The sequence below is a fragment of the Streptopelia decaocto genome (genome assembly GCF_964273445.1).
Source record: "Streptopelia decaocto genome assembly, chromosome: 2".
Lineage (NCBI taxonomy): Eukaryota > Metazoa > Chordata > Aves > Columbiformes > Columbidae > Streptopelia > Streptopelia decaocto.
This window is the reverse complement of record NC_138655.1, coordinates 51,741,855-51,760,846: the sequence shown is the minus strand read 5'-3', so window position 1 is coordinate 51,760,846 and position 18,992 is coordinate 51,741,855. Positions and strand designations below refer to the sequence as shown.

Below are 18,992 nucleotides of genomic sequence, written 5' to 3'. Positions count from 1 at the left end.
GAACATGTTGTCAGGGCCACTTTCTATGAAATTATGATATTATTATAACCTGGTTTACTGGGAACTGGACAAGCATGTTGTCAACATTATTCAGCTTATTCTTTCATTCTGAAGACTTGTTCTGTAATTCAATGTCTCCTACCAAGCATCAAACATAGAAACAATGAAATGATGTGCTGATATTTTGTCCTAGCACAGGGAAAACCTGGAGTTAAACCAAATACTTTCTTAAATCACCATAATGATTCACACTGGTCTCACGTGTTGGTGGTATTTATTACATGGTTACTACTGATGTAATAGGTCTTACTGCAGCAGTGTCCTCAGTAAAGCTGAATGTGAACTTTATGTGGAAGCCAGAACTGACATGAGCAAGGAGGCTCCTCTGCTCTTTTTGGGGCATGGCATACTGATTTTATTAGGAGTCTCTGACAGTTTGAGCATAGTCACTTATTCAGATTAATACATACTGGGGTGTGCCCTGGAAAACTGGTTCTTGATTGGAGGCCAGGAGTTGAACAGAAACCTTCCTTCAACTTGTGTTTCTTCGGCACCACAGTGTTTTTCATGGGACACTTCCAAGCTGTTTCTGGAACGCAGTGCTTTTCTGCCTACTGCTTAATCAACACCTGAAGTCAATTCTTTATGTCCAAACTTATGCTCTCACAGAATCACAGAATGTCAGGGATTGGAAGGGACCTCAAAAGATCATTTAGTCCAATCCCTCTGCCAGAGCAGGAACACCTAGATGAGGTTACACAGGAAGGCGTCCAGGCGGGTTTTGAATGTCTCCAGAGAAGGAGACTCCACAACCTGCCTGGGCAGCCTGTTCCATGTTCACATGAAACTGAGTTCCATCTTGCCAGTGGGAGATGTTATTGCTTTGGCCTTTTGTACGTTTGTGATGCTTTTGTGATGAGACCAGCAGTTTCGGTTTTTATTACTTGCCTCCCACTACCCCAGAGTAATTTTTTTCTCAACCCGTGTACATTTCTTTGTTAGATTCACTGCTCTTTGATCCAACTAGCATTCAGAAGCACACGCTGTTGCATTTTAAAATAATTTCTTCAGAGTTTCAGCTGTATCTTCTGTGATAGAAATACATAAATATGTCTCACACAAAACTTGAGGTAACATATTCTCAAGGCTTCTCATTACATTTGCACTTCACCCAGTGATTCTTCTTACATAGCAATAGATTTGCAGGTCACCATTATTTGTCTCCCATTCCCTCAAACACAAATATACTCCCTTTATATTGTCTTTAGAGTCTACAGAAGTAAAATTTATAGTGTTTTTCAGTAGCTGAAAATCATGACTAATGGCAGTACTCCTGGATGATGTTCTTAGCTTTTTTACAGGCCCCTGTGATCTTAAAATATCAGGTTAAGATCTTAACAAATGTTAACAAATAAGAGGGTTTTTTTTTGTTGTTTGGTTGTTGTTGTGGGGTTTTTTTGTAAAATGAATACAGTAATATCTAACTCAGTGTGATGGTGTGTAGCTTCAGTTATTTGTGTCTGTGCAATACTTTAGGATCCTACATCAAAAGATATTGTTGGATACTTACATCTTCGTCACTATTCTTCTTACTGTTGTTAGCGTCAATCTTACTTTTTCTATATGGCAACTCAGGAAGCTGTGTGTGCTTTTGTGCCTCTGAAATGACCCAAATATCTGTTTAAGTAGTAAAAAAAAATAAAATTAAAAGGGCATATGATGTTCATTAGGGTGCACTACTCAACATGGAATGGAATGGTTGGAGTATCTCTTTTAGGCTCTTTTTTTTTCTGTTGGCATCATGTTCATGACCACTTGCCAAGACTGTGGAAGTTGCATGCCACATTCCTGTCAGATATTTATTTTTGTTTGAAAGATAACAGCTGAAGCCCATTGAACCATGTGCACGTTATATGTCATTCCCAAATTCCCCTGTGAAATTGATGTATTGTTTCCCAAGGGCAGATAGCTTTTACAAGGAATAGTTATTTAGAAAGGTCAGATCTCTATGGGTTCTTTGGAGCTCTTGCTCTTGCCCATGCTGCTGGACGACCTTCAGCACCCTGTCACCATTTCCATTATTTGGTTCTATTTTGGAGCCCTCAGGTTCTGCTGTAAAAAATGCCCTCACTCAGATTATTCACTTCATGACCATTCTTAAACAGCTAGCCTAAACCTTGCAAGATAAAATTAAGGACAGTCAGCCAGTATTCTAGATAATAGAACACCCAGAGCTTGATTTAATATCATAAGTGCTAAAGACACTGGATAAGGCTCATAGAACTATTTGCAACAACTGATCAACCTATGCCAAAGTACTGCAGATGGCAGATATCCTTTAAATAATAGTTTCTGTGTGCTCTTTGGGGTTTGACCCCTTTGTTTCTGTTTGAAAAGTGTTTTCTACTGAAACCTCCGAGACTTGACTGCAGAATAAATTTTTAAATGATACTATATGCTGCTTCTGATGCATTCATCATTTCAGGGAACATGTTTCGCTTTATCTGAAGATTATAACAAGAAGAAATGATTAGCAAATCTAAATATTTAATACTGTTGATTAAAAGCATCTGGGGACCACTACTGCAGATGACTGGGCTGAGTCCTATATTAGTCTGAGGATATTCAGCAGCTCCCAGAAGATGCTTTATACCTTGAGGAGTGGGTCCACACTGTGCAGTAATTAAGAAGGAAATCATGTCAGCTTGCCTTTGAAGGAAAATGCTACTGAGTTGTTTAAACTGAATGTAGATAGCTACATTCATATTCTTTAAACTGAGCTTTTTAAATTGTCTCTAGAAATCTCTGTCATATCTCTGTAGCTTCAGATGATATTTATGGGGGAAGCTGACGTGCCTAAGTGAAGGAAATCAGTCATCTCACTGATACTTTTAAGGATCTTTCTGTTAAAGCAACCCGAAACACAAAAAGTTCGAGGTAGAGTTTGAACAAATGAGGGAGGTCAAAGCTCTAGGTTGTTAAGTAAGTTTTTTAGTCTTTTGAGCAATTTTTATGCATAATTCAGTTTACAGCACTTTCCATTTCTTGGTTGTCTTGCGACTCACTGAACTGACTCTGTAGCCCAAAAATAAAGGGCCGGACAGTTAATTATGGGCTGGGATCCAAATTTTCTTGGATGTTGAGTTGTGCTATTAGGCACGTAATACTAGCAATCTTAAAGAAAACCGGAAAAAAAATCATTCTAATAATTTTGCTTTGTAGGAGTAGTAGCGTTTTATGATAAAATAGAGAGGCTGTGCTTGGGTGCATTCTGGAATTGAACAGAGGCTGCTTTCTCTAGACTATTTGCAAGACAGCACTTAACGAGAACTTAAACAGACGCTCTTTTCAGTGTGCCATCTAATGTAACCCTAACGTAACTAAACTCAGCAGAACGTTATTAATGCTTCTCCTTACATCAAGAAACTCTCACTATATATGCATTACTACAGCAGCTGTAATGTCCTGGCACTGCTAAAACAACAGAGTACTTCCACATGTGCATGTGCAAATAGGATTAGGCCCATTAAGAGTAAGCGTTCTTTGCATCCCACTTTTGTAGAAATCCCAAGGAGGGTGATTCAAGAAAATTCTTAATAATCTTCTTGAAAACATTTGGAAGAACAGTCATCCTACAAACATTGCAGGGTTGAATTTTCTATGAATAAAGAGAACATTTGTGATATACAGTAATGAGCTTTTTTGTATAAATTACAAAGGATGACATTGTTATGCAGCTATGATTATCTCCTGCCCCTTTGGTAGTGTTACTATGAGTGCTGTGGCCATAAGTCGATAACCTAAGATCAGTGGCTATGCCTTACACTAATCTTTATAGCAACGGATATATAAAACCACAGCAAGATAATGGTTAAGCTGAAAATGTGTATGGTGTAGTTATACAGAGAGGCACTGAAAACAGCCATGACTTCAGACAGTGAACTAGTCATTCTGCAGTACCGTTCCCTGTTTCTTCTTTAAAGACATTTGAGACTGTAATGGCAGAAATTAATTTTCAAAGGCTGTTGGCCACTGTACTTGGCTATTATGATAGAAAGTATAAATGGAACATGTTCTCAGAATTTTTCAATGGGATTCTGATTTTTAAAAATTCTTTCAGAGAAGTGAGTATCAGCGGGATCACAGACACGGAAGAAGAAAGAATTAAAGAAAGTGCTGCATATGTTGCCAAGAGGAACCTTTTTGCCACAGGGGAAGGAGTCAGTGTCAGCAAAGTGGCCAAGTCAACTTCTGAAGAGGAACACCACGAAAAAAAATCACGGAAAGTAGCAATCCGGGAGTCTGCTGAGCGCGTGGCCCTGAAGAAAACGGTAAAAGAGTAGAAATGAACACATAGGCTGTAAACAACATGGATCTATTTTTGTTTGGTGTTTGTAACATGCTTAGCACAACAGGGCCCTGATTTACACCATCGGCAATCACAATTACGGTAGTAAAAAACAAAAGCTCTGTGGATAACCAACCAGTTGTAACAGTTACCTTGGGAGGATGAAAGATCCCATCAGCAGGAAGGATTTGAGAGCAGGTCTGTCAGAGCTGATCTAGGTGCACAGTTTTGCATCAGAGCAAAAGTACAGAAGACATCTGAGTTTCAGACCCATTTCACCTTTCAGTCTGTATTTAAGAAAACTAATTAGATGCACAGGATTATTTTACTTAGAATAGTTTTAAGGAAAAAAAGAGACCATAAAACTCAATCAAATCAAATCTAGATGTTTTGGAAGGAGAACCTCTTGAAGATGAAAGCATTGTTTTCTGTGTCAAAGTGAAATAAATACATTAAGTATGTCTATTTGGATATTTAAATAAAAATTATGTATCTTTTAGTTGTCTTAAAAATGCTTTTTTTGCATATTTATAGTTTGCATTTATAACTTCTGGAGTTTATAATCAAATGTTTCTTTTCCAGCTAGAAGAGACTCAGGCATTCCACAAAAAGTTGAATCAAGATAAACTTTTACATGCTCCTGAGTTTGTTATCGAGCCTCGTTCCCACACTATCTGGGAAAAGCAGAATGTCAAATTTCATTGCTCCGTGGCTGGCTGGCCAGCACCCCGTGTTACGTGGTAAGTTTGTATTTCACCACATAAGCAATATCTGAAGTCATCTCAGTGAATGTGGTGTTTTTTCAGGAATGATACAGGTTTGATAAAAAATGATCAGGTACAGAGGCCTGCCAAACACCTTTCAAGTCACTTTGTACAAAAAGAAAGCAAAATATTAAAAGCAAAAATAATTATTTGTGTAACAACAATAAGAATACATGTGCTTTGTTTAAGAAACAGCTGATTGGCTGCTGAGCAGTTATAGTGCTGAATCTCCATGAAACTGAAATCTTGTGATGTAGGGTGTTCATAGCAGACACATAATAATCACTTGAAGTCAAAGACTGCAGATGGATCCAGGAGCATCCAAATCTTCTGAAACCTTTAGAGTCTATTAGAAGCTTTCTATTCATTTGAATGGTCTTACGACAAAATCTTTACTGTAAGAATACCAAAATATACTCTTAGTCATAGCTAAAGGTCTAATTTGACTCTTGGGTTAAAGTTTACTCTGAGTGGAATTGAATTTAGCTTAGTTAACAGTGACTTGTGAAGCTTTACTGTCTCACCATCTGCTGAGCTGAGCTTTCTTATCTGTTTCATGTTACACAGATACCATCAAGTTGTTAAGATAATATGTAATAACATTTTTTCAAATATAAAATGAGATTCGATGCTTATTATTTAATTTAAAAGATGCTTCTAGAATGCATATATAAAATGTATGAATGTGTTTATAAAATGAACAATAAAGAAGCCTGTGTTCAGCATTAAGCATTAATTAGGAATAAATCCTGTGAAGATCCTATTTGTGGAGACAACAGAAAATGTCTACTATATCAGGTTGTTAAGTAGTACTCAAACTTGGGTTTATGGACTCTGTGTTTTTTTTTGTCTTAAAAACCTTAATCTCAGGGCTTGATTAAAATTGCTACTAAGATGTACATTAGGTATCAGTATAAACTGGGGAACGACTTGTTAGAAAGCAGTGTAGGGGAAAGGGACCTGGGGGTCCTGGTGGACAGCAGGATGACCATGAGCCAGCACTGTGCCCTTGTGGCCAGGAAGGCCAGTGGCATCCTGGGGTGTATTAGAAGGGGGGTGGTTAGTAAGTCGAGAGAGGTTCTCCTTCCCCTCTACTCTGCCCTGGTGAGACCACATCTGGATTATTGTGTTCAGTTCTGGGCCCTTCAGTTCAAGACAGGGAACTGCTGGAGAGAGTCCAGTGCAGGGAAACAAAGATGATAAAGGGAGTGGAGCATCTCCCTTATGAGGAAAGGCTGAGGGAGCTGAGTCTGGAGGAGACTGAGGTGTGACCTCATTGATATTTATAAATATATAAAGGGTGAGTGTCACGAGGATGGAGCCAGGCTGTTCTTGGTGACAACCAATGATAAGACAAGGGGCAATGGGACACAGGAGTTTCCACTTAAATGTGAGAAGAAACTTCTTCATGGTGAGGGTGACAGAGCACTGGAACAGGCTGCCCAGGGAGGTTGTGGAGTCTCCTACTCTGGAGACAAAGGCGTGGACACATTCCTGTGTAACCTCATCTAGGTGTTCCTGCTCTGGCGGAGGGATTGGACTAGGTGATCTTTCGAGGTTCCTTCCAATCCCTAACATTCTGTGATTCTGTGATTAATAGGCCAGAGCTGATGCTCACGAAGTCACTTGGTCTCTGTCCTTGGACGATGACAACCGGTAGCCAGGCTCTGCACAGATACATTTTCCCCATAGTGTAAGCACTGTGAGTGACTTGTTTTGACATTCCTCCTAGAGAGGATTCCAGACAAACCCTTTGGGTCTGATCTGAGCTGGACATAAGTAATTGTCAGCTACTCTCATGGCTGTCATCCAGCTCTGTAACCTGAGTCGTAAGCAAGAACGTGAGAGCAGGGCCATTTTCACTTTGGATGAGACTAAACTTATCCCAAAAACCTGACGTAATTTAACCAAGACTCCAGCTGTCTGTCTTTGCTCTCACTGTGAACCAGCCTTTCATCTCAGTGATAAATGTGGATGATGGAAATTAATACATCATTAATACCTCTGAATTCCAAAGGGATTTCAGTTTTCCACAGGTTACTAATGGAAAAAAAAAAGAGTTCACAGCCATTTCAGCAGGTGTCTTTGCTCTGAGATACAGAATGGTGCTGACCTGGATCTGTCAGCTCTCATTCAGCATTTCTAACTAAATTTCAGTCATGTATTCCAAACAGTCATTCTTTGTAATAAGCAATGGAGACCTTTTCATGCTTTTAATGATAAATTATAAAGCTTCATGAACTTTCTCTAAAGAAAACTTTCCTGCGTAATGCAGCTGTTCTGACTCCCTTGGAAGAAAGCATATGGAAAACCCAGGACATTTGAAACCAGTAGCAGAAAGCATAAACTATCAGTGCATAACGACAGTGGGAGGTTTCAGTCCAACATTAGCTAATGATTTGGCTGTTCTGGAATTTGTATTTCCAGAAATAACAAGCAATCCTTTCAACACATGAGCCCTATTCTTTCTATAGAAGAATACAAATAAGTGACAATTGAATCAATTATTTTTTACTAACCTGATAACAAAGACAAGAGAAGTTAAAGTCTTCTCACTGCTGCTTAACTTCGCTTGTTTCTGCCCAGAACCATGTGCTACCAAATGCCCTCACTGCCAACAGGATCCAAGTGTTGCCCAACCCTTTGAAGAAAAATTAGAGAGATTATGGAGTCAAGTCCCATTTCACAGGATTTCATATTCCCTGTAAAATATTTAGAGCTGATGGAGTTTTTCTGTTTTCTAAACTATTTGACACTCTGCAGAGAATATAGAAATGTCCAGATGTTCCTAGGTGGATTAGTCTGGTGGGCACCATTGCATGGATGAGGTGGAAAGTGGTGGCGAATGGATTTAGTCTTAGTGGACCCATGTATTATCCTATGATGTAAGTCAGGATGATGCAGTAGGAGACCTGTAATGAGGTCAAGCACCTCTGCAACTGTTTGAACACTGGAATAGAGGATATTGCCCTGCATTGAATCTCTTTTCATAGACATCTTGCTGAGTGGAAGATTGAGATGAAGATCATTAAGCCTTATAATCTTCACTCACTTTGGCACTTGTAAAAATCCCAGTGTATTACTGTGCCCACGTATGTGTAGCCAGGGAAATATTTTTTATTCCACTACACTGAAATTGTTGAAAGGCAATTTTCAGATTTATTGTGGATATAGCTTCATCTCAAGACATATTAAATAAATAATTTTATTGGTAAAAATAAAATTGCTTTTTACTGACTTGTTTGGTGAAGTGGTGAAGAGGGACACACCACTGACAACAGACCAGTTTCCTTTCCTGACTGAAAATCCTGAAAGAAACTGACCATTAAAAGCTGAAAGGAAGTAGCAAAGCTCTTTGGCTGGATATCTGTTATGACGTATGAAGAGAAAGGTTTATTTAAGTGAGATGAAGATACTTTTATCTATCATCATTTATATTTCCGCTTCCCTTATATATGTACCTAGAATCATAGAATGATTTTGGTTGGAAGAGACCCTCAAGGTCATCGAGTCCAACTGTTAACCTAATTCTGGCACTAAACCATGTCCCTAAGAACCTCATCTGTGAGTCTTTTAAATATTTCCAGGGATGGTTATTCAACCACTTCCCTGGGCAGCCTGTTCCAATGCTTCACAACCCTTTCAGTGAGGAAATTTTTCCTAATATCCAATCTAAACCTCCCCTGGTGCAACTTGAGGCCATTTCCTCTCATCCTATTATTCGTTACTTGGGAGAAGAGACCAACACCCTCCATGCTACAACCTCCTTTCAGGTAGCTGTAGAGAGTGATAAGGTCTCCCCTCAGCCTCCTTTTCTCCAGGCTAAACAGCCCCAGTTCCCTCAGCTGCTCCTCATCAAACTTGTGCTCCAGACCCTTCACCAGCTTCGTTGCCCTTCTGTGAACTCTCTCCAGCACTTCAATGTCTTTTCTGTATTGAGGGGTCCAAGACTGAACACAGGATTCAAGATGCAGCCTCACCAGTGCTGAGTACAGAGGGATGATCACATTCCTAGTCCTGCTGGCCACACTATTTCTGATACAAGCCAGGGTGCTTTGGCCTTTTTGGCCAGTTGGGCACACTGCTGGCTCATATTCAGCCAGATGTTGACCAACACCCACAGGTCCTTTTCCACCAGGCAGCTTTCCAGCCACTCTTCCCTGATCCTGCAGCGCTCTATGGGGTTGTTGTGACCCAAGTGCAGGACCCGGCACTTGCCCTTGTTGAACCTCATACAATTGGCCTCAGGCCAACGATCTAGCCGGTCCAGATCCCTCTGGTGTTGTCTGCAAACTTACTGAGGGTGCACTCAATCCCCTCATCCAGATCATTGAAAAAGAGATTAAACAGAACTGCCCCCCCCTGGGGAACACCACTCATGACCAATCACCAACTGGATTTGGCTCCATTCACCACAACTCTTTGGGCACGGTCATCCCGCCAGTTACCTTGTGGAGCACAGGGAAAGCTATGTTAAAGGAGGACACCATCTTAGGGAATGTTATTTTTTTATAGATCTCAAATTAATTCCAAATGTACTGAACACAATTCAGCATTTAGTTTTATTGGACTCCTATTGCCAGTTTGCTCCATATTACTAGTGCTCACTAAAGACATGATTCACTTGGACCATTTACTTGGTTATACCATGTATTGTCCAGAATGAGTGACTTTTTATGCAACGATTGGTGAGGAAGAATCTACCATGAGCCACTGAACTCTTGCTTTGGAATTCTCAAGCTGTTTATATGATTTCTGAAATTAGCAGTGTCAGATCACTACTAAGCAGTTCGTTCCTTCAAATTACTTACTGGGAATTTTGAACAGGAAACTTTTCCTACCTGAAGAAATACTTGTACCAGAAAACATGCATAGTATATACTTGTAAAGGCAAACCGAACAAAATGTGGACAATACCTAGTAGGTAAGGATGCTACAGAATTTTCATTGTTTGAAACTCACAGAACTCTGAGATGTTGCTCATGTGGCTCCTCCATTCCTTAACAAGCAGTAACCTGAAATTCATGGTAGTATAAACTGATCTTCATCCTGTTCAAAACTATTTTCTCCTTGTAATTAGAAAATAAAATTCACCTGGAGTGGGTCAAAGAGAAAGAGAGAAAGGAGTTAAGCTTCCAAAGACATGTAATGTATCTCCACAAAATTAGCCTAGGAAAAACACGAGAAACTGATTTTATATGTCAAACACCAAGCTTGACCTTTTAAAGCATGTAATTATACACTTCCTTTGTGACATACTGTTTCTTTGCTTTTCCATAGGTACAAAAACAACGTGCCCATCAATGTACAGACTCACCCTGGCAAGTATATAATTGAAAGTCGATATGGGCTGCACTCACTGGAGATTACCACGTAAGGGAATAGATCATTTAACAAGTAGTTTAAGCTGAAATGTTGCTTTAGATTGAGATCTGCAAAATGTGAATGTATCTCCTGGAGATGTAAGGATAAGAGATATCAAGTTTGTACAAATGAGGTGAATGCTATCTAGTAAACGTTGAAGCAGTTCTGGTTTTCCTTACCAGCGGATATGCAATTTACCTAAGTGAATAACTTATCTGAATTATTATTCCATTTATGGCTGAGTCAGAGACATGTGGGACACTTGTGATTATTTCTTCCATTTGTCTGCTGCATGAATACAGTTAAGAATTAGAAAAATCTAGTTCAGGGTAAAAATATATCAGTTAACTGTTTTTCAAATATAGAAAAGTTCCTGATTCTTACTGAAATGAAGAACACAACTGAGAAGTCTTCACTTATACACAAGAAAGAACTTTAACAGTATTCATCCTCCAAACTGGAAATTTTTTGCTGTCATTTTTTGTTAAAACACATTTAAATAATGAGATCTAATCACCTCATTTGACAGTCAGCAACAATGAAGATTTGACAACCTAGATACTGTTTGGTCCCATTTGAAACTACTTTATGATATCTACCATTTCTATACCTTCCACGTTAGGCATCTCTCCATAGGAGAGAGTAAATTCAAAATGACTTGGATAAATATTATCAGACAGTTTTTTCCTACTTCCACTATATTCTCAGTTTCAAATCTGTAAGTGATATTTGAAAAGAGACATTTATTTCAAACATCGGATATTTAACATTGGGGAAAAACTTAATGGCTACAATCAGTCCAGTGTCTGCTGTGTCTGTTGCCCAAGCTTTTACTTGTTTGCAGTCTTTACACAGATTTCTGAGAGGTTTTTTTGATCTAAAACATAGGAAAGGGTAGGTCAAGGTGTAAATGAGTGCTCTGCCTAACCATTTCTATCATTTTAGATGTGATTTTGATGACACTGCTCAGTATCGGGCCTCTGCTATGAATGTTAAAGGAGAAATTTCAGCTTATGCATCCCTCGTGGTAAAGAGTAGGTTTGAAAAACATTTCTTTTTTTTTTTTAAATTTTCCTTTTTAAGATGCACATTGCCAATTTCATTTTTGTGGCTCAGAGAGCCTTTACCTCTTGGCGATAGTGACTGGAGTTGTTCTCTTTCTGTCTAGGGTACAAAGGAGAAATTGATGCAAGTCTTTTGTATGCTGGAACTTCTTCCATGCCTATGGGCTGTAAGTTGCAATATATTTTTGTTTGACACATCCATTTACAGTTGTGGCATCATGACAAATGACTAAGCAGAATATTTCGTAACATTATTTAAAACCAAAGCAGGTCCGATTTACAAAGGTCCTGAGCTCTACAGTTTCAGATGGTGTTAGCCTCAACCATAGGAGAAAACGGCATCGCTTGCTGGGTCTGTGGCTATTTGCTTATATAAGAAACATGCTTTTAATATTGCCCGTGGCTGAGGAATAAAATCTGTCAAAGAGAGAAACACTTAATCCCTTACAATATGTAAAACATGGTCTGGAAAAAAGCTAGGGGCTGTATATGCTTGAGTAGAGTAGTTGACTTAAGTGTTCTTGCCTGCTGCTATGCAATTTCAGGCATTCTAAAAATGTGTAGGAAAGATCAAAGGGCCAGAAAACATTTTGAATATTTTGCATATATCAAGGTAAAAATTTTAGTTTGTCTAACCTGAGATCCTCACACTTTGAAGTGATTTACAGTATTCCATAGATACTTCCATGATGAGAAATATTAAGACAGTCTATCCACATATGTGATATGTGTGAACTGTGCTAGGGGGCACTTCCACAACCCCTGTGCATGGAAGTCTTGGAAGATGAGACTTATGGACATTTCTGTTATTGTAGCAGCACAAATAGAATCAGGGATATGCTGCAAAGGCACACAAGATTTCATTTATACACTGAAGCTCTGAAATAATAAAAACAAGATTGTGCACCACATTACAAAATGCAAGGCCACAAGTTTCCAATATAATTTGAGATTTAGCACTTGGTAATGAGAAAGGAAGATGATGACCTACACATATTCATCGATCACAGGAAGACTATGAACTGCCAGTGTAGGGAAGTTGTGGAAAAGGAAAATGTGACCCTAGGTTTTATCAGCTGACATGTTTTCAAAAGAAATCTGGAAGCCCCTGTGACATGTACATGCAGCAGAAGTGTAAGGATACTCTGTATACTGCATAACTTGGGTCATACAACAACAGAAAAGGTAAATTCAGGAACAAGTACAGAAACAGGCTATTTGAATTCCTGAAGGAATGTAGAGCTCATTATATATTAAGAGCCACCCTAAAAAGCTTATTTAGCTTATAAAAATGAAGGTTGAGTAGACACATGACTGCCTTGGAATGGAGCAAGGAGTTAAAACAGGGAAGGGAAAGAGTCATGTAAGCTGAATATCAGCCTAACCTGAACAAATAATTAATTATAAATAGAAGTCTGTTTCAGTTATAAAACAAACCTTATTATAAAATGATAAAATGCTGGATCTCAAATTTTGGAAATTCTGGGATGATATTCTGCAGGAGTCTCTTTCTGATAGAATGCAGAAGCTGTAAGAATTAGAGTTGTATGAATAAAGAAACAGATGATTCTCTGTGGTAGTAAGGGCTTGGATTATCTGACATTACAATTACTTCTGAACATGATTGCTGAATATATAATATTTCTATTTACATCTTAATCTTTACCTGAGCTTGTATTCATAATCTTTGGGTATTCTTTCTCACTACTCCCACTACAAAAGGAGAGAAAGAGTAAACAGATTTTTTTTTTTTGCAGTTGGCGTTACACCTCATGGCTATGCTTCCAGGTTTGAAATCAGCTTTAGTGACAAGTTTGATGTTGCCTTTGGGAGAGAAGGAGAGACAATGAGTCTGGGTTGCACAGTTGTCATCAGTCCTGATATCAAGCGCTTCAAACCAGACATTGAATGGTACAGAAATGGTGAGAACATTTGACAAGAAGAAATATAGACTTCTTTCACGTCAACCTTTACCTATTTCGGCATATGTGAACACTGTGATTTGGTCATCACTTTCTCAGATTTCTAAATAGTAATATTTTTTTTTTTTCTATTAAAAGTTTTTCAAAGGTTAGGATTTTGAAATGGAACCACAGTTAGAAAACAGACATAGGACTGTGAAAATGTCTTCTATGGATTTTTTCTTTCTTAAAAAAAAAAACTAAATTAGAACCATTTCAATCAGCTTCAACACCTATGTGGCCCATCTACATCTCCCACATAGCTTTTACTATTTATTTATATGCCAAGATATTTCTTAAGCAGTTGCACAAATGTGTTGTGCAACAGCTGATAAAAAAGCTGCTGCTCTCTGAAGTTACACTTTGAAAATTAAGACAAAATTGGCATGAGAGCAGAGTTAGCTGGAATTTACAATTGTCTTTGAAGACTGAAAGTTGCATAATAATAATGGTCACTTGCGTATTTCCAATCTGTCTATTCCCCATATTCAGAATCTACTCCTCAGCAGATCCAGCTAGTTCTCATCATGTAATTCTCTCATTTCTAGGTGTTCTTATTACACCATCCAAATGGGTCCAGATGCACTGGAGTGGAGAGCGAGCTTCATTAACACTGACTCATGCAAACAAGGAAGATGAAGGTCTTTACACTCTGCGAGTGGTGATGGGAGAGTACTATGAAGAGTACAGTAATTATGTCTTTGTTCGAGGTAGGATATTGTCTTGTGAATGAAACTCACCAGAGAATTGAGGAAAACGCTAGCAAAATCAGTCTCAGCCATTTTAGATATATTTTTTTTTTTTCAATAAAAAGAGAATAATTTTTTTCTATTAACAGATTCTAGCAATACAACTTCCAGTTGTTATCTTTGGAAAAATTGAATGCATACCTCAAGCATTGGTGTCAAATGCTAGAAGACTTCTAAACCGCATTGGCATTCTGAGGAGGAAACTTAGGATATTGATATAACTTCACTCCTCTTTCTCAGTTTCAGCCTGTGAAGAGTACTGAACATAAGTCATAAAGAGGCAAAAATCTACATAATAACGTAAAGATCTATTTTTGTCACCATCTCTCTGCTAGCTAAACTGCACTGTTTTCATCAAGATTTAGTGAGCCATTTGAAGTGTTCTCTCTAACACACAATGCAGGAAAAATACAGTGGAAGGGAAACATGAAGGTCTACACCTGGGAAAGAATACCCTCATACACCAGTACAGGAGGTGACTGTCTGGACAGCACCATTTCAGAAAAGACCCTGGAGGTCCTGGTGGACACCAAGGTGAACATGAGACAGCAGTGTGTCATTGTCACAAAGTAAGATGGCAGCATCCTGGGCTGCATTAGGAAGAGCCTTGCCAGCAGGTTGAAAAGGTGATCCTCTCCCTCTGCTCAGCACTGGTGAGACTCATCAGGAGTGCTGGGTCCAGTCCTGGGCTCCCCACTGCAAGAGACTCATGGACATACTAACGTGAGTCTAGTGAAGGGCTCTGAATGTGAATAAGAGCTTGGAGCACCTCTCATGTGAGAAAAGATTGAGAGAGGTGGAGCTATTCAGCCTGGAGAAGAGAGGCCTTATGGAGAGTTTATCCACATGTGTAAATAAATGGTGGAGGGGAGTAAAGAAGACAGAGCCAGGCTCTTTTCAGTAGCGCCCAGTGCCAGGACAAGAGGCAATGGACACAAATTAAAATACAGGAAAGGTCATTTAGACTAAGAAAACACTTCTTTTTACTGCAAGAGTGGTTGAACACTGGAACAGGTTACCCTGTGGAGTCTCCATCCTTGGAGATATGCAAAACCTGATTTGACACCGTCCTGAGCAAACAGCTCTAGCTGACCCTGCTTTGAGCTGGGGATTGGACTAGGCAACCTGCAGAGTTGTCTGCCAATTTCATTCATTCTGTGATTCTCTGAAGTAAAGCACCAAAGCATAGAATTAAAATGTAATTTCTTTGGGTGTTGTTTGCTTCTACCATGAAAAACTTCCTCAATTTTCTATTAGAGAAGTATTTCTTTAAAAGGAGCCATGGCTATCAGGTTGCGTGCTGATTCTATATCTGTCCCAGCTGCTTTTAGCAGCTAAAGTGTGAAATGCTAATTCAAAAGGCTCTGGAAATTCTTGGCTCTGAGACCATGCCCAGAATGGCACTGTGTTGCCAAGTCCAGCAGAGTTGTGTGAGATAACAGCCTGCTCAGAAAATATGACTGAAGCAGATGTTTTCATCATGTGAAGAATCTAGTGAAACGAGCATTTGTGACAAGGCACAGGGCTTGTCTTTCTAGCTTTGTTTTAAATTGTGCTGCTGTATAAATAAATGATTGCCCTCATTCCCATTACATCTTCTAGCAATGTAGGTATGACCTAACCACAAACCTACTACCCCTTTCTCCAGAGTATCTTACTATCCAATCGGTGTGTTTGCCAAATTCTAATTGGGTTAATTATATTCTATGTTGCTACTTAAATGGTCCCTGCAGTCTCAGCTGGCTGGTATATTCCTCACTGCTCCTCCTAGAGTGTAGACAAATTTGCTATAAATAGCTAGCTACGGTATTTAAGCACAAGCAGCTTTCCTTATGTGTCACATGTAGAAATCCCTGTGTATCAATGGAGGTGAGCAATGCACTAATCAGGCTCATAAGATCAGGTCTTTAGACAGGCTTAGAGAGTGTGTGTGACTCTTCTGCTGTGGCTGCAGGTCAGCATTTGTCAGCAAGCCACCGGGGATGAAACCCTAGCCTTGCTGACAAATGCTGACCAGCCATGCTGGTTGTCCCAGCTATTTCCCAGTCTGTCTTGGAAAGAAACTGTGGCGCCTCATGTTCTGTCAAGCAGTAAATATGGGCACTTGTTATTACTATTAATGTTCTTATTTGTTATGTTAACTGGATTGCTTACTTTGTAAGTTATTGTTTTTTAAAATGCATCGAGTTAGCTGTAATTAGAACCTGGACTTAGTAACTTTGGCACAGCTTCAAAAGCTCCATGCGATGCTACTCTGCCTATAAGAGAAGATACAGTGTAAAGTGTGTTGTGGGCTTTTTTTTTCTGAAGGCTGCTGTTTTACTTAATGAAACATGTTAAATACTCTTGCAAGACCTTTTTTCTAAAAGCCAAAAGCATGAAAAATAGCAATTACTGTATATTGCAATACAAAATCCTGTAATGCTTTGAAACAACAGACCTTTTTAAGAAGGATGGAATGTATGAATTATATTTATTAGCAAAATATTTTTTTTCCATGTATATACATTTTTCTTGTCTAAGTCAGGTCTTCTTTTGAAGTAGCTCACAACAGGGCTTGAAAAATGCTACCTATAACTGTACAAATTGATGTTGTTCTGCAGAGAAACAACCTCTCTTCTTTGAAAGTATTTCATACAATCTTCCTGCAAAGGTTATTTTTCTGTACATGAAAATTACCCCATCTCACAAACCAGGCTCTGACTGTGTAAACAGTAAAATTCCCCAGTGCCCAGCTCTGTGTTCTATTTTTTAAAGCTTTAGATAAGAATTGTCCAGAAGCTGAAGCTGGAGTCAAGGCCCTTTGACACGAGATTTGTGATAAACACTTGACAGGAACAATATGCTCATCCTTATGAAGGTTAAATTCCACAACGATAATGTCTGTGTAATATAATTAAACTTCAAAAGGTTTTGATACCTTTGCAGTTCATAGGTAGCCAAAAAGAAACAACGAAGGACTATATGTGGAGATAAGACATTTAGTTCAGTGTTGTACATCCAGTGGGTGAATACTTTTGACTGAGCTATTGCCTGGCTGTAAGACAAGATATCAGCCTCTTCTGCAAAGTAGAATAGCAGGTAAATATACAGTCTGCCAAGTTTTCGATTCAGTTATGTCTCTGGCAGCTACCTAACCAGAATGCATGTTACTGATTTAATTAAAAATGCATTACATTTACAGTGTGCTGTAACATTAAGCATTTGTAAATGTGGCAAAGAGAAAACCAAAACCTAGAAAAGCACTGGCAATATAACAACAAATACTTTTTGAAGCCAGTGATGTAACTTTTTTTTTTTTTTTTGGCTCAGTAGGAACAGAATTCCTTCCTTGAAGATTAATAATTGTGAAAGAACTGTGCTTCATATTTGAAAATTATGTTTCCATCCTCGTAGATGCCGATGCTGAAATCCCCGGCGCCCCTGGTGCACCACTGGATGTGCAGTGCTTAGATGCCAACAAAGATTATGTCATTGTCTCCTGGAAGCAGCCCGCTGTCGATGGAGGAAACCCCATCCTCGGATATTTCATTGACAGGTCAGTGAGCAAGGCAGACTGGAGAATTCAGATTGTTGAGCTTTCTAACTCAAAAACCTAAAAGCACACTGAAAAGCATGAGATAATGGTTATTTTGCTTCTTGTTGCTGGACAGAAGAAAATTACTTTTTTTCTTTAAGCTGGCTGGGTCTGATCTAACTTTAATGGTAATAGCTATGCCCTGCTTCATTTCAGATTGGATATTGGGAAAGAATTATTCACGGAGAGCGTTGTGAAGCATTGGAACAGGCTGCCCAGGGAAGTGGTGGAGTCACCATCCCTGGAAGTGTTTAAAAGACGTATAGACAAGGTTCTTAGGGACACGGTTTAATGCCAGAGTTAGGTTAGGTTATGGTTGGACTCAATGATCCTGAGGGTCTCTTCCAATCGAAATGATTCTATGATTCTATGATTTAACTACATAGAAAGGATTCTGCAAGACACTGTGTAACTCAGCCCTTATTGCTCCCAGCGAGGCTTGAGAGGCCTCAGGACTTTGTGGCATTTGGTAGCTTATAGGAGCAGCTCCTTCATCAGGCAGCTGTGGCTCCTGTATCAGTGCCCTCCTGCATCTTTCCAAATTGTTACAAAGCACAAGAAAACAAAATATTATCTCAAAGTGACTTCAATTTCTTTTATGCAGCACTGTTTTCCAAGCTCTTAGATTCACAAGCTTCATGCAGATCATGCTTACGTGTTTTTCTCTGCAACAATAAGAATTGGAAATATTTTTTAAAAATATGAAACCTGAATGTGTCACGCAGTGGCAGAATTCCAGAAGCTTGGAATTTAAGAAATTCAGCCAGTATTTTGAGACTTGCAATGATCTTTAGAGCTGGTAATATTTGTTTGAATTTCAGTAATAGAATACATTATCAGTAATATGGATTTCCTATGGGCTTATTCTGATGCAATGTAAAAAACCCCAATAAATATGCCACTATATTATGCCATTGCATATACATAAATTATGTATGTGTAAAAAGAGAGCATTGCTTTGTGAAATATCTAACATCAGTATATTTAATTGAAATACAATTTTACTAGTTTGATAACTTATGAGTGTCAGTTGCTGCTGTAACTATGCTGTGCTAGGACTAAGCTACAGCTTTTAAACATTTGTTAAAAAATCCTAAATAAAAGACAGGACTAGATTCTGAAAAATATAATATCTCATTTTAAAACTAGGCTATTGAGGGATGTT

The 18,992-nt window shown here is 38.8% G+C and overlaps 1 protein-coding gene across 1 annotated transcript in view; it reads left to right on the top strand.

The window, feature by feature from the left end:
• The window catches only part of MYOM1 (myomesin 1), a 73,964-nt gene that overhangs the window by 13,979 nt on the left and 40,993 nt on the right, over window positions 1–18,992 (top strand). Inside the window, exons 4-11 of the mRNA XM_082045706.1 lie at window positions 4,121–4,331; window positions 4,931–5,088; window positions 10,393–10,485; window positions 11,422–11,510; window positions 11,645–11,707; window positions 13,298–13,462; window positions 14,050–14,211; window positions 17,647–17,788. Of these exons, the coding sequence (XP_081901832.1) occupies window positions 4,121–4,331; window positions 4,931–5,088; window positions 10,393–10,485; window positions 11,422–11,510; window positions 11,645–11,707; window positions 13,298–13,462; window positions 14,050–14,211; window positions 17,647–17,788 (1,083 nt within the window). The remainder of the gene's footprint in view (window positions 1–4,120; window positions 4,332–4,930; window positions 5,089–10,392; window positions 10,486–11,421; window positions 11,511–11,644; window positions 11,708–13,297; window positions 13,463–14,049; window positions 14,212–17,646; window positions 17,789–18,992) is intronic.